The sequence below is a fragment of the Lagopus leucura genome, unplaced genomic scaffold (assembly GCF_019238085.1).
Source record: "Lagopus leucura isolate 7727_CA_CO unplaced genomic scaffold, USGS_WTPT01 Super-Scaffold_1, whole genome shotgun sequence".
NCBI classification, from domain to species: domain Eukaryota; kingdom Metazoa; phylum Chordata; class Aves; order Galliformes; family Phasianidae; genus Lagopus; species Lagopus leucura.
Genome location: NW_024962250.1, coordinates 8,802,163 through 8,818,975, shown reverse-complemented (window position 1 = coordinate 8,818,975; position 16,813 = coordinate 8,802,163). Strand labels below are relative to the sequence as shown.

The window sequence follows — 16,813 nt, the reverse complement described above, 5'->3', positions numbered from 1 at the left end:
GTCAGTATTTCTGTTGTCTATGTGATTGCCAGTACATTTAGAAACCTTTCAGTTACTCATGGCTAGGCTCTTCTGCTACCTTGGAGTTACAGCACCTACCAGAAGTTTCATCAAGCAAAGGGAAGATACCATGAAAAATACTAAATGCTGCCAAGTTAGTCTTGAACTATACAAATCTGTATCAAAATAGAAGGGGATTTGTTTCAAGAAAAAAATTTCATGTTCTAGGTCACAGTAATGAATGTGTTCAAGTACAGAATAGCATCCACTTCAGTGACGCTTCATCACTACACTTAATCTATCAATAGTTTCACATCAGCAATTTCTGTTTTCCCTTCTCCTCATCCCTTATGCAAAAGGATTTTATTTCCATGCACAAAAATACATCATTTTACTTTGGAATTACTGAGTTAGAAAAAGTTAAATGAACTGATTGTAAACTAGGGTATTTTATTTCATACTGATTTCATTTGCTCGCCAATTTTTTTTTTTAGCTGCATAAATATACAGTTTTCATCTGTTTATTCAGTTAGTATTTAGATAAAGTACTGTTACTTCAAGTGCAAAGGCAAATAAGCACATTTTTTCCACAGCAAAGCCTTTACAGAGGAGGGAATTTTGCAAGCTACTGCACAAGCAATATGTACTGCAGCTCATATAAAGCTACCTGTCAAAAACCTTACTCACTTTTCACCAAGATGTAGGCTAGCTCAAATTTCATATTATACCATGAATTACTGTATAAATATGCCTAAAGGATATCTACAACACATTCAGAATAATTATATACTCCATTTGTCCAATTCTTAAAAATTTATTTTTAACCTAGCTTTTAGTAAAAATATGCTAGGCAGCCCAACTTCATATGAGAAATGATTCTTCCAAGCCATTTCTGGATACCACTATTCTTTCTTGCAGCTCAGAACTGTTTCAAATCTGTAATCCCTCTATCCTTAAGTGCATTCTGACAATCTGATGTTACAATATCAGAGAAAATACTACTTTAAATAGCTTTTCAAGTGCATTGCCAAAAAGTTAGATCTCTGTATTTCATCTACTGGATCCTTGCTTGATATCTGTTACTAGTATTCATCATCTTGAAGAGTAGTCTCATTTCTTATCAGTCCTTCAAAACAGATGGACACATCTGATAGATTGACATTAGGTGATATTGTCAGTTATGCCAGAATGGAAACTGAATTGTTAAAAAAAAAAAACCCAAAACAAAACAAACAGATCTGTCTTTTCCTCTTTTTCCAGCCACCTCCCTTCCTGTATTAGCATCAGGGTTTCTATGAAATAAAAATAGAAGGGAAACTTCCTATTTGCATAACAGCAGCAACTAGTTCTGCCAAGTTTTTCAAGGACGGGAAACTAAACAAAGACATTTCTAAATAAGACAAAATAGTTCTAAAACACATTCAGTTATAAAAGTATGTATTTTGTGCACAATATGCAGTTTAACAATCAAAAGCAGAAACTGTAAACCTTCATTCTTAATAGTATTCAGAAATATAAAGATGTACAAGTTTTGATTACATCCCACAAACTTGGAAAGTAAGCATCTATTCTACAGACAACAGTAAGATGATTCAAGAAGCAGACTGCATTGTTCATTTACATTAAAGCACCAGCTCCCTGACAGGTTTGGCTCTTGCTGCATCAGAAAATATTGACACTTACATAATACTCAAGCTTAGAGTTATTTCCTTGTGTGATATTCATTGCAGTATTAAGATTCTGTGTACCAATCACAACAGTCTCTCATCCAATTTGTGCTTAATGCTCAGGGAAGATCAAGAACATAGACTAATCACAGCAAGGAAAAAAAACATTTCAAGATGCTACAGAGCAGCCTTGCACTGTTCTAAGTACAATAAGGCAAATGCTTTAGTTTTCTGTTCCAGGAGACGATCACAGGTAATGCATGCTTTGCTTTCGTGATCAGCAGCAAATACTCCTTCAGTTAACCTGAAGTTTGTAGGAAGGAAAACAAGATGACCAGCCCAAAAATGTCACAAATTCTAATCCCTGGTGCTTTCCCACACAAAAGGTTATAAGAATATCATATAGTAAAATTATAATAAGTACTTTTTTGCTACTTGTGTTTTTAAGCATTAACAATAGGAGCTTTTATAATTCATTATCTTTCCAAGAACCGTCAGAAGCCAATATCTAGTATTTAAGTAACCAGACCCCATAAAATTGGTGTCTTACATAAGAACATCTATCACTGGCCAATTTACCACATGCAGCAGCTCCATCCTTTGGTTAGTTGTTTTCTTTGATTTTTGTTTAATATCAGGTTGTACTGGGAGCAAACTGAGAATATACTAGTTAATATACTATACACAAATTGTATTTCTACTGGAAACCAGAAATGTTACATACATTCATTACACCTCCATTTCAGCGGTTACTGTAATCTCTTTAGCCCAAGGATTTACTATTAATGGTTACAAGATACCTGTGGACTGTCAAAAGCCCTGGGAATAAATCTGGGTATATTGGAAGCGGAAAAGCATTTTGGTTTGACTACAGAGATGACAGCTGTACCTCCACTCAACTGGTCTTCTATTCTGCAGCAGAATAGGAACTTTTTACGCAACTGAGATCAAGTATTTCCAGCTGCCAGTCCCAAGGCCTGAAATAATAAGCTAGTCAAGAATCTATTCGGAACTAGTTTATTTGGAACTAGCAAACAGATCCTACATACATGTACTGCTTCTTCCAGACCCGTGACAAAGTAGTATCATAACAAGATGATCTTTGCTTTTGGTAATTTTAAAAAGCTCCCCTAAAGTCACTGCTGACGACAAACCATACTCAATCTCAGTCATTCTATTTCAATGGAGAAAGGCCTGAACTGAACTTCAGCAACAACTAGCCAAAACAGAATACAATATGGGATATGAGAAAGCTGCATGCTTTTCTATTCTGTTTCTATTCAGATCCTTCCAGTTAACATGCATTAAACACTTCAAAGCTAACTTTCAGACTGTGGACACAGTTTTCTGTCAAATAAATGCTTTGGGGATTTTTTTTTTTTGTTTTGTGATCTACTCACATGCACATAGGTTTTAGATCAGATATATCAACACATACCACAAACATTACTAGAAAAACGGAACATCGTTTCCTAGTCATAACTTCCAAATGTCAATTTACCGTAAAGAAGTGGAAATCTGTATACCCCTCCAGTTAGCTTTACATTGAAGTTTGCGTGTTTAAGTGTTTTTAAAGCCCTCAACCCAGAAGTAGTAATTAGTGGGCTATTGAATTCTGTAGTCCATAAGCCCAACCTCAAACCAGTTGTGGTTTGAACTGTGAAACTGTGGTTAGCCTGCTTAGAGATATAAGTCGAACAATACTCACCAAGTCCCTATTTCATTGAAGACACTCAAGTTATGAGGTATTTCAAACAGTGCAAAGTGCCCTCTCCAGCTTTCCACAACTGTGAATTCACATTACCCTGCTTATTCAACTTCAGTAATGAATTGTATTTTGGATGCAAGAAAAGAGACTGGGAGGGGGGAGTAAAACATGCAAGGAGGTTCTCAAAGCCATGACACTTCCAGCCCTGAGCAGTTTAAGAAAGTGAAGGCAAACGAGTAGAAGAAAGTTACGTTGACTACTTTCTTGGAGTCAAAAACCATGTTTACATGAATTAAAAAAAAAAAAAAATCCCTACAGAAAAGGTATATTTCATTTTTTTCCCAGCCCCCTCTTATTTCAGAGTAGAGAAGTTTCACAGATCCATGAGTATGGTAGCTTGAAGATGGAGAGACAGTGTCACTGAACAACTACAATAGGTTCTAATTGTCAATGAGTTTCTTTGCTCTGATGTTGGCTTGCTCAATGCGATCTCTATTTGTATCTGCCTGAAAAAGACAAGTTTATAGGTCATTTGCAAACCACACACAAAACAGTTTAAGAATTCAAACTGACACAAACTCCTAAGTTGCAGTATTATCACGGTAAATATAAAGGAAGCCATTTTTTTATAAGTTAGATTTTATATAAAATATTGATTTGAAAAGGTAGGAGGCCACAATATCTTTCATAACGTGTTTTTAGAAATAGCTGATTTGAAAAAGTAGCTACACCATACATTTTAATAGCTTATTTTTAGAAATATAGTTGTTGAACTGTTGTATCGTGATTAGTTCTTGCATGCAAAACTGTAATAGCTTTTAGATGTAAATAGTTACATAAGTAGCACTATACACTAGAAAGCATGCTGTAATACTATTTTGTTTTAATAAGAGACCTTCAGCAAAAGAAACACAGTAACAATATGAGTAGGCTTGTCAAACATCAAAGCAGCCAGGGCCTCCACACAAAAAGGAATTGACTCTGGGAGTAGGTTGGGATGCAAGATACTCCCCTCTATCCTCATTATCTTCCAACACGCCAATATATGTCATTAAAAGACAGCTTGCCAAACTTATCTCTATCCAAGGATGAACAGATGTCCAGAAAAAAAGGCCAAGTGCCAAGTGAGCAAATGTTACAATTTTCATACTTATAAATTACTTATAATAGGTATTCTTCTACTAAGCATGCACCCATGAAGGAAGTTCATCTAGAGAGTGAGTGAGGAAGACTATTGGATGAAGTAAAAGGCTGTAGATTGGACTGTCATAATACTAAAAGGATGCTAGATGAGACCATGGAATAGAAGACTGGAAACCTCATAAATCACTACCTGAGATAGGTGCGTATGTTAATTATCTCACAGGTAATTGATGAGTATGTACTATCTGTGGAAATGTAATGGAGCCTGAATGCTGTGATCTTTGAAGCGCTTACTGTAGAAATATCCACAGTGCTTCCTGGCACTGCTAATAAAGAACACCTGACCTAAGTCATAAAATTTCACTGTTAAGACAAAACCGAGATGCTGACATTAATATCAGCAGCATTTATGTCACACTAGCCTATGTGGCTCTGTATATTTGATATCATTAATCCTATGGGGTTTTTCAGAAAAACCTTTTGACTTGCAATTGCACTTCATTTTATAAGTACACAGCAATGTGTACCTACTTCTGCTTTTTAAAATGTCTCATACACACCATTCATTAAACTTCTGTACCCTTTATTGGAGAGACTGTTAAAAAGCTTCTATTCAGTTCAGAAGATGGGGATTCCTAAAACATGGCTAAACTTCCTCACAAGTTGCCCACTGAAAGAAAGCCCCTTATAAAAACACTTATATACTATTTATCCATTTAGGGAAGTTTACCTTTAACACCAGGTTATGATGGGATGCAGAAAGATGTTACTGTCTGGGACTAACTTAATGCACAGATAAGAGTAAAATAGGATTTTGTAGATGCACAGGAACATATTTCTAATGGACATACCTCAAGAGACTTCGAATTAAGACAAAGAATTACATTCTGATAATAGAAAAGGACCGTGGTTTGTGGGATTTTTGTTTGTTTTTAAGAGGAATTCCAAAAGAGTTGCTATTATTTAACAAACAGTAACAAGAGAAACACACTATTCTCTCCCACGCACAGAAAGATTATCTGGAAGCAACAGGCCCTCAGTTTACTTCCAATACATGTCAGAATGTTTGATAAGTACAAATTAATTATTTCCAGAATAAACAAGTTACCTGTACCATATTAAGACTTTTTTATTTTTAAAGATTCTTGAATTTGAAAATATTTGCATTTTCAGCTGCATAACAAAACACTAAGATCATTGTTTATATCACTACAACTACAGGACTGTATGATCTTAATTGTGTATTTTACTGCAAATGCTGGAAGATAAGAGTGAGCCTATTCTTTATCACTTCTTAGTAACAGGAAGTTGTCAACCTAGGCTGAAGGCAGAGAATACCTTTGACACTTACCTTTACATTTATCCGGTCTATTTGCTTATTCTGTGCATCAATCTCATTGCCCATATCCAAAGCCATATTTTTTAAATTTCCAAGAATGTTTCCTACTTGAGCAAGATTTTCATCCATTTCATCTTCTCTGGCATCATTTGTTATCCTTTTCAAACAACAAAAACAGAATTTCCAAGAATGAACATGATTTTCTTTATCGAAACTTCAGTATTTTTGTTATTTCAGTCATCCAACAGCTAGCTATTGAAGCCAAGGTATGTTTCTAACATTTGAAAACTACACATTCTAAGCAAACAGTCCATCAAAAGGAGAGTTTTAGATTATTCATTATTAGAAAGAAATTCCTTAGTTTAAAACAGTAGCTACTAGAGAAAATTTGAGACATAAGAAGACATTAGTTTGTCTTATAATTGTATGACAGTATTTCACTTTAAAAAAACAACACCAAAACATTACTCTCTGTAACTTTCATTGGAGCCCTACAGTTCTCACTGTAGAGTAAGGAAGTGCAAGATGTATGCTTTCAGTACTGTATTATTTCATTCTCGCCACCTCCACCTCCTCTCAAAGTAATAATAGTTATTCCAAATAACAGTAAAAAACTTTATTTAGCAACTTCATCTAAAATCTGTCTGAAAGAACCTTATGATTTCTGTATTTGGGATTGATAAATATGAGGAAACAAACCTTGTAATATATCCACCACTTGGTCCTCTAGAATTCTGTGTCTGCTGCTGATTCATGCTTCTTGGCTGCATGGATATCACATGATCTGCTGAGTTCTCTGTTCCATCTCCCCAGGTTGCTCTGTATGCTTTGGTAGACTCGAAGTTCTTTGTCCTACTCCATAAAAATCAGAAATCTGAACTACTCTATCAAAAAAAATGGTTTTCTGATTGAGGCTCCCTATTAATCTAGAATTGTCAGAAACACTTGTCTTGGGCCCTAAAGACAGATTTTATATGTACTAACAAGACAAAGCTTTTTACAGTTTCTCAGAATACTACAAGCATAACCAAGTTACTCTATGGACAGTTGGCTAATCTTGTCTCACATTAATACAGGCACAATACCTTCCTTAGTTAAGTAGTATCCTTTAGCAGAATAGAGGAGGCTTACAACAGTATCAGGAAAGTTTATATTGTCAAGAAGTTGTATTTAGAACAAAAATTAATCTTTAGTTGGGCATAAATACTTTTCAGGGAAGGGATAAAGAAGCTATACTACGCAAGATCAATCTTAGTCTCAACTGATTTGACCAACAACTTCTACATTGAAGTTCTTTTTAAAGTTAATAAAAACAGACCTGAGAAACATTTCAAAATAACACTATTTTTATACAGCTGCTTCATTCTAAAATTTACCATTATACTTTTACTTCATAATTTAAGAGGAAACAAAACAACCATAGAACACTAACATGAAGCAATCTTAAGAATCACGTAGCTACAAAAGCAAGACTGGAAGAAAATATAACAGAAAAGTGATTTACATTGAGGTAACATCTCACGAACTCTAAAGAACGTATTTTGAGAAGGATATTCTAACGTTCAACTTGTGTGCTGTCATTTTCATGTTTATGCTATATAATCCAGATACTACTATCACTTCCCTGCTTCACTGGAAACATGTGAAAGCCAATGTATTGTATCTTTCTTTACATCTAACTACAGGTAATTCAATACTTGTAGTGCCTTTAACATCAGTAGCCCAGATGTTTCATACTTGAAGAGGTGTAAAGTTGCTAGAATGAAGAGATATTCCCTTCTCATTCCTTTGACATTTATATAATCAAGATAGGAAATGCTTATAGGAGCTTTGGATGCCTCATCCCTGCAGGCATTCAAGGCCAGGCTGGATGTGGCTCTGGGCAGCTTGGTCTAGTGGTTGGCATCCCTGCACATAGCAGAAGGGTTGAAAGTAGATGATCATTATGGTCCTTTTCAACCCAGACCATTCTATTATTCTATGAAATATAATCTAGTATAAATACATTAAGAGAAAGTAAAGGAGTCAGCTCTCAATTCATAACAGAAATGTTGCACCTAGTAGAATCCTGAGCTAGTCAATTCTGTGTGTATACAGCCTTCAAGATCTCCTTAGGTTTGCTGCAAATAGCTTGAGCATTATATTTTAATCTCATTCATGAGAATGTTGCAGCAGCAGGTGAGATTTTTACACTAGTCTTTTGAATTATCACAGTATTCAGTGTCAGAGGTAACAGCAAAGACCTTATTGAGAAAAGACAAGCAGCCTGAAAAGTACTTTCTCATCTGAAATAGCTAAAAGACAGCTAGAAACAAATTGCTTAAATAAAGTATAGTTATTAAGAACAAAACCTCTCACTGTTTTCACTGCTAAATATTTTAAGAACTTTTCTTTTAAAGTTACTATGCATTCACTTTTCTCAAGTTTTGTTTCTATAAGGGTAAGGCAATCTACACAGCTTGTCAAAGCAGCAAGGATTCAAGTAATAGGTCAGTATTGCCACAGCTAATGCAACCCGTGATAATTGCCATTTTCTGTCCACACAGTATTACAACACATCACAGTTACAAGGAGACCTGCATGCAGATACCATGCACATGCAAGCACACATCCAGCAGAAGCACTGCTTTAGACAACTGGTTAAATGCACATGCTGCACTAATAAGACTGACCTTGTCCTAAAATCCGCTTTCCCCAGTTAAATGAATACAGCTTCTCATCCTAGTCTTCATTTTTAGAAAGCAAGCATCAGTGTTAGAAGAGAACAGAGAAGAACAGTAAAGACCAGCAAACAGGTAAATTGGATTAGTATACAGATTATATCAGTACTGCCAGTATCTCACATTATCACAAAGCCTTTATAAACAAACTGATTAAGCCTAGTGAAAAATAGAAAAACCTAAACTATTGAATTAAATGTTCTGATTTACATTTTAAAAAAAGCTTTGGAGATAGCCAGTTGGCAAGTATCTCAGACATTAGTAAAGCATCTGATATAGCAGTAAAGACATTCATTTTCCTCTTCATTGCCCTCCACTTGCTTATCTCACAAGTTTTTCTGCATAAAATTTTCTGCTCATTTTGGTACCCAACACTATTTCTTTTCTTGTTATTTTTGTATTTGGAATGCCATAGCCATTCACAAATTCAAAGTTCACTTAGTGCCAGTAAGTAGCTAAATTTCAGTGAAATAAGACTGCCAACTACAGAAAACAAAGACTGTATGTGTGAAAATGCTTGAAGTCCATCAGCTTGATACAGTTAATATAAAATAGTAAGCACATCTATCTAGAAGGCAGAACTACCTCCTTTTTCAAGATACTAAAGCTAAGATTTTTCAGTCTCAAAGACCATATCTGTATCTATCCTAAAAAAGATTTCTGAAGTATTATTTGGTGAAATAAGTAGACTCGCTACTCCAAGGAATTTTTACCTAGTTTTATGCTACCTCTCAGCAGAATAATAAATTGGTTCTTTTAGTTTTTTCCCCCAGTTACATTGAAGAGCTAAAAGCAAACAGAAACACAGAGATGACACTGAAGTACTGTGAAGCAAGTCTGCAAGAATTTGCATAGTCACTAGTGAAAGCTTTAATCTCTAAATTCAAGATCTGTTATCCTACTTTCTTTCCTAAAGCATTAATATATTTTTCTAAATACCTAGAAAATCACTATTGTGATTCGAAAAAGGAGAGTAAGTCTTCTTCCAAGATATTTAATTCTAACATTGAATTGTCCAGCATTCTAAGCTTTTATCTAAGTATTTAGTACATTTGTATATGTATTTGCAATGTTCTACCAAGTGCATTTCAGAATCACCTAGCTTTATGCAGATTAGGGTATAATTTACAGAATGATACAAAGTAGCTACATTTACAGTGAAAGGAGCAAAATCTACGGTTAGATGAAGTATGCTTTAGCTTTACTCATAGGATTATGATAGTACATCTCTACAAACCAGAACAAACAAGCAATTGTTTTCTTTAGCTCTTATAAAAGACCACCTCTGAAAGCAGTAGCTATTGGGAATACTCTAGAACTTCAGACCCACAAACCAATTTAACTAACCTGTTACAAGGACAGACACAGAGACCACAGCATTTGTTGAGCTCCGTCAGCGTCTTCTCAGCTTCTCTCACATCCTTATTTATCTGGTCCATGCCTTCTTCTATGCGATTTAGCTGTTCTAAAAGAGAAACAATTATCCAGAATAAATACAAACATTCATGGGCATGTTGTATATGCATTCCTTTCAAGCAGGTATCTATAAGCTTCAGTTCCATCTTTACATCAGGCTGAGATCTCATTTGCTTTCCTGCCTTCTGACATTTCTTTTGTAGAAAGAAATTAAGGAAATTGGTTTTTATTTTTACTGTATTAAAAAGTTTATTACCTTATCCTCAGAACAGCACTTTGGTTGCTGCTTTTAGAAGAAATGCAGACAGTTACAGTCACATCACAGTGGAAAGAAATTGCTTCCGTAACAGAGGCCTCATTACATTGTAACTAATTTGATTTCTTAACTACTTTATCTTAATGCTACAAGTACATAAGAGTACCCAATTAATAGACTGGATTCATTTTTTGAATCAGTTATCTAGACTGGAAAAGACTTTCTAGATCATCACACCAACCCGAGTCCCATCACTAAACCATATCCCTTAGTGTCATGTCCATGCACTTATTAAACACTTCCAGGGATGGGGACTGTACCACGTCCCATGTGAGCACATTCCAATGCTTGAACACTCTCTCTACAAAAGCATTCTTCCTACTATCCAATTTAAACTTGTCCTGGTACAACTTGAGATGATTTTTTTGTCCTATCACTTGCCATCTACTTTCACATAAAGGTCTTGAACAAGCCTTTAGTTTCCACAACACTTCAATGATATTTTTTTTTCTTACAGCTATAGAACTGGTCATTGCACTGTGGGGAAGAACTCACCTCCTTGTTCATCCAGCATGGCAATAGTCTTGACGCCAACATCATGGGACTGCACAAAGAAAGTTATTTGGTGATACAAAGCCATTTCAATACATCAGTGCAAGATCAGAATATCTCCAAAATAAGTTTGACAAGTCAGACAAGTTTGTAATAAAATACAGTGCTATGAAATAGCTTCTATAGTAAAGTTACACTAATCCTCAAATTTGATCTTGTTAGGCTGACAACGTTCTTACCTGTTATGCCATATCACTTCGGATTTTTTTTTACTATTATTAAAACAAGATAAAAATTGATTACAATACTTAAGATTGAACTATGTCAAGGTCAAGCTGAAAAAAAAAAAAAAAAAAAAGAAAAACAAAACCTAGCCATATCTTGTTTTAATAAGCGGCATTTAGTTCATTCTTTATCCCTACAGCTTTCAGTAGAACTGAAAAAAACTTTTAGTCCTGGAAGTCACAAGTGAAAGTAAGTAATTTTGAAAAACCAGTAAGACAAACCCTGGAAAACCCTTGTTGGGAATTTAGAAGGTATCAGGAAGAAACTTGCCCATCACTTGGCAAAAACAAATTGTTAGTGAGGGACATACCAAGCTACAGCTCTTCACTGGCTCAAAGTCTTCAGTTTAGCAAACAAGTTTACACCCACATTTTACAGCAAACTTGCAGCTCAGAACTGTGGTAAGCATTATTTAAGCTTCTAAGAATTGCCAAAATGCGACACCAGAAGATACAATCTTGTTGCATTGTGTGTTTTTGACATCCATGTTTGAGAGGAATTCATTAGGCCATACTAAATCAAGCATGCTATTGATAACAGCAGCATCTTTGTTCCACGCAGTCTGCTACCATCTGGATGCGAGTGTAGGTTCTAAAGCAGTACTGATTAAACTCTAATGTTCTCATTTGTAGGATTAATTTTTAACTAATCTCACATAAACAAGAAGTCATCTCATCTTCTGGGCTAGAAGTCATCATTAGCTTTACTGCTCAGTCTCTGCATTCCCATTTGCCCACAGCATGCACAAGTACTAGCAAAAGTCTCAACAGAATCACATAAGCTTTATTATCTCTAACAGAATTGATTCTCCAGGGATCTGCTCTTCATTATGCATTTCTGAAAATAAAAAGTAAGCTTTCTATAGGTTGGGTTTTTTTTTTTTTTTTTTTTTTTTTTTTTACAATGGGATACACAAGTCATAGAAGCATAGAGGAACTCACTGATAGTATCATCCAGATAGACCTGAAATACAGATTTGTTTCAGGTAATGGACAAGGGTATTAAGAGTTTCCTTATCATACCTAACTGCTTTTAAAATTATAACTAGGGAACAGATGGTAAGAAGGGATAAGCAGAAAACTTTTGTGTAGGAAGAAGCAAAAGCAGCGCTGCTCTCTGCTACCCTGCCACACCCTACTAAGCACTAAGGGATAGAGGGGAAAAAACCATTAATTGTTTTGAGAACTAAGCAATGAAGCAGCCAAAGCCATCTGTGACAGATGAGTGTTTACAACTGATCTGAAACATCTGGAGATTTGACCATTTTGCTTAGAAGGAGAACAGTCAAAAATACAGTATTCATTTTGCGACTCAAGCCTAATGGCTTTCACGTTATATGAAGTAATTGTAACTCAAATGTCTCAAAAAAAAAAAAAGTTTGGGAAAAAGAAAAAGCAATGAAGATCACTCTGAGAGTTAGAATGTTTCTGCTTATTCAAATTTATACGTCCCTAAGGAATTCAAAAGCTTTTCCTTACCTCAATGGCCAAGCCAAGAATTCTCCTTGTGCTTTCCAAAGACTAGGAAGAAAAGAATGTTATGAATGTATTAACAGCATATATCAGTCCTAGAAAAAGTTACTTATCAGTTCATTGCAGTAAATCAACTAGTTTACGTACTGGCAGGGTCACAAGCCCTCCCAATATTCAGCTATAAAAACCTAGTAGGCTACATCTGTGTTGTTTTTTGGTCTTTTTTTTTTTTTTTTTTTTTTTTTTTTTTAAGTTCTCCCCAGTGACTAGTAAACTCTTGCCTTTCCAGAATTCACTAGTACTCTGCTTGTTCCAAGTGAAAGTCTAAGTAAAAATACATTCACTTCTCCTTTTATAAAACTCATTAGAAAGGAATTAGATGCATGAAATAGCAAGAGGATTAGGAAAGGCACTCAACCTGTTTTTTCTCAGCAATCAGGACTGGGTAGTGAGTACTCAGTCAAGCGGGTGGCCTTACAATTGAGAAGTTTAAAATTCATTGTTACTTTCAGGAATAGCCTCAGCTTCAGTACTTACCAAGAGAGTGATTGGAAACATTCTGCTATATCCTTGCAGAACCATCACTCTAGATTGTCTTTAAAGGATACCATAATCTTGCCATTTAACTGCTCTAACCCCATGCAGCTTCTTAAAATACTTACCTCATCAGTGACCTGGTTGGCCTTCAGCTGAATTTCTTCAGGTGATAGTTCAGCCATGATGAGGAGCTATCACTTGCAAGTAATCAAATTAAAGAGAATCTTCACACTGTAAATAAGAGATACCAGTTCAACGTTAGAACTACTTCAAGTATTCATACTGTACAAGTCACAGAATTGAAGTCCAAACAGCATTTTTCACAGCACAACACATGTTCAGAAGGCACTAGGAACTGTTCTGCTAATATGCCTGTACTTCTCTTCTGATGCTCCTATTTGGACACCTGAAGCATTTTGCCTGTTGTGAAGCAAAACAGTCTACAGTGGTGGTTCACATTTTCAATTCACACTTGCTATGGTAACTGACCTCTGTGGGTAGAAGCCAAACAAAAGCACTCATTACACTTTGAGGCAAATGTTCTGACTATCTTGTAGCTGTACCTTTTACCTGTGCTACTTTCCAGTCATTTCTCATCAGTTTGCTTTGTCTAAACTTTCATTTCTCACGTTTGGTTTCTCTAGACTTCACAGCAAGCTTACCCACCTTCACTTTTCAGCCACTGCCATTTGAGATATGGCAAAGATGCATCTCCCTGCTAATAAAGCATACTCTTTACAACTTGATTACAAAATCTGTTTCAAACTGAATAACCAAAACTGATTAATTAAAGGACTCAAAAGCTGTAATTATATTTATTTGAGCTGGCCAGCTATGCTTTTCACAGACAAGCATACAACCTGCACAGTAGCTCTGGTGTCCAGCAGATAGAGATGTCCCAAGACATTCCTGGAGTTACAATTAAGGCAAGGTGATTTTTACTGGAAGAGATCAGCTATTCCAATTGAACACAACTTACATTAATAAGGAGTACTCAGGTCTTCACCACACAGTCGCTTAATTATTTTACTTAAGAAAAACATTCTGCTATTCTGGTTCATTACTATGGCTGAGAAAAATTTCAAAGAAAAAACAAGACATGTCTCACAAGGATCTTTATCTCCATTTGCCTAAAAGCAAAGTAGAATTTCTTTTTAAAAGTAGGTAGTTAGCCATATTTACCTTGTTGTTAAGAAGTGCTCTGCAATATTTGCTCAGTTATCAGCCTACAAGGATTACAGTTTAACGCATTCCAGTGGAACACCCCCCTTAGCCCACCACTCCTATAGGAACATTGGCACCCACAAGCAGTGTACACCTAGGCTTGAAATGAAAAGCTAATTTTATTGAAGTAATGGGCGTTGAAGCTTTTCTACAAACAAAGTTAGGAGACAGGAAACAGCTTAACTATCCCATAAAATGAAAATTAACTCCATAAAAATGAAAATTCATCAACAAAACAAAGGCAGCATGCCAACAAACACAGATCACAAGAATCCATTTTCTCTTCTCTGCTATGCTTTATTCTGGAAAATGAGGTGTGAAAGAAAGTTCTTGGAAATTCCAGTTCTGACAAGCTTCAGATAAGACATTATCTGTTCACAAGTTGATGCTAATTGCTCTAGGATATCCTATAAGCTTACTACTATAATTTAGACCATAATATTCTAGTTTTTATGTAAGTTGCTGAGGATGGACTAGAATTAAGTTACTTCTACCCTTTGGACAAGAGGAACAATGAGATAAGAGAAGGGAATGCTTGTCTACACAGACTTTCTCCACTTGCTATGTATTCAAAGTCAGTGGCTCCAGAAGCTCAGAAAAACCTTAAATTCACTCTCCTATACAAAGTCTTCAGGTTGGAGAAGGCCAGGAGAGAGATGGTAAAGGAGATTTTATAGAACAGCTTAAAACGTTCAACAAAATATTTTCTGTAAGGGAAGCAATGACAGGAGAGGCAGGCACTTTGGGGCTCCTATCTGCATGGTGTCAGACCTCTTCAAAGCATCATTGGCTAAGAGAGCTTCATTTGGTAAGTTTTCACACCCATGAAGCACCTGAAGCATTTTAGGAGTTTCTTTATCTAACTTGAGTCATACCAACACTCAGTTCCCAGTTCTGGAGTGTAAAAGTAAGCAAGCTTCAGAAGTCATCATACGTGATATTTCATAGTCTTCTCAGTCTTTTAAATTACAAGCCTTTTTCAAAGGCTTATAAATAATACACATCTAAGGTAACAAAAGCTATAGCAGACCATTTACACATTACTTGAACATGCTTTTCTTCAGTAGCAGCTGTAAAGAAAGTGTAAGGCTTATTGGCCCCATGGGAAAAAAAAAAAAGTGCTTCCTTCTAAAACAAGTCGCAGTATGTTTGTGTCATGCTTTCTGAAGCACTCAAAATCCATAAGAATTTCCTGTCCTCCAAATCTCTGGATTTAAACCAATTGCAGGTGATTAGAAGGCCTACAAAAATGCCTGTTGAGATGTAATTATAGTCTGCACCTGGAAACTGGATAGCTGTTTTAAAGCAGCATTCAGCATAAGACTGCATTTTAAAAACATCAATACAGTTAGTTAATAATTTCTCCCATTCCTCCAAAATAACACATTTTGAAATAAATGAAAACTTTCATACGTATAGAATCACTCAGGTTGGAAAAGACCTTAAAGATCATTGAGTCCAATCACGACCGAACTACACTATCCTAACTCTAACAACCCTCCACTAAATTGTGTCCCTGGACACCACATGCAAATGGTTTTTAAACACATCCATAGATGGTGACTCAACCACATCCTTGGGAAGCCTATTCCAGTGCTTAACCTTTTCTGTAAAGAAGCGTTTCCTGATATCCAACCCAAACTTACCCTGGCACAACTTAAGGCCATTTCCCCTCATTCTGTCACCAGTGAGAAGAGACCAGCCTTGCTCTCACTGTAAGCACCTTTCTGATATTGGAAGAGAGCAATAAGGTCTCTGCTCAGCCTCCTTTGCCCCAGACTGAACAGCCCCAGTTCCTTCAGTCTTTCCTTGTAGGGCATATTTTCAAAGCCCTTCGCAAGCATTGTCACCCTTCTTTAGACCTGCTCTAGCACCTCAATGTCTTTCCTGTACTGAGATTTATGTTTCCATGTATTTCCACGTTACTAATTTCCAGCAAGTTGTGATATAAAAAAAGCCTATTCCTTCGATTTCCAAATACTCGTATTTCATGACCTCTTCTTTTCAGGTAAATTAGAAAATAAATCATCTACTTCCCCTTTTTAACATAAACCCCGATTAAGGATACTAGCAAATAAAACCTTAACATCTTATAATTCCCAGGTCACTTTCAATTGCTGTTTAATACAAGTATGAAGACAGAAATATTAAATATGACTGAAAAATGCAGTCTCTGCCTTTTAATGAATAATCACAAAGGCATGAAAAACAAGATGACATAATCCTGCTGTTGCAACAACTGACTGAAAGTTAGGAGCTCACAAGTTGTAATTTCAGCCAGCAGGGAATTGGTACAGCACCTGCTGAGCACAGATGCTCTCAGGTACTTCACTGACTAAGTCAGCAGCTGCTTTTCCCATAAAATAGAAAATGAATGAAGCAATATTTTTAGAAAAATCTGGCCATTATTTATGATTTTGTTTTCCTTTTTGCAAAGATTAAAAACTAGACAGTTTACAGAATAGGCAACTTTGGATTAATTTGGTTTTGCTTC

The 16,813-nt window shown here is 35.8% G+C and overlaps 1 protein-coding gene across 2 annotated transcripts in view; it reads right to left on the bottom strand.

The window, feature by feature from the left end:
* Positions 1-1,420: 1,420 nt before the first annotated feature.
* The window catches only part of SNAP23 (synaptosome associated protein 23), a 16,946-nt gene continuing 1,553 nt past the window's right edge, over positions 1,421-16,813 (bottom strand). For both annotated transcript variants that reach the window (XM_042868812.1, XM_042868822.1), the window contains exons 2-8: positions 13,221-13,326; positions 12,565-12,606; positions 10,805-10,853; positions 9,925-10,042; positions 6,557-6,709; positions 5,870-6,014; positions 1,421-3,881 (exon numbers count right to left, since the gene is read on the bottom strand). In XM_042868812.1, coding sequence (XP_042724746.1) covers positions 3,816-3,881; positions 5,870-6,014; positions 6,557-6,709; positions 9,925-10,042; positions 10,805-10,853; positions 12,565-12,606; positions 13,221-13,277 — 630 coding nt within the window. In that variant the 5' untranslated portion in view covers positions 13,278-13,326 and the 3' untranslated portion in view covers positions 1,421-3,815. The remainder of the gene's footprint in view (positions 3,882-5,869; positions 6,015-6,556; positions 6,710-9,924; positions 10,043-10,804; positions 10,854-12,564; positions 12,607-13,220; positions 13,327-16,813) is intronic.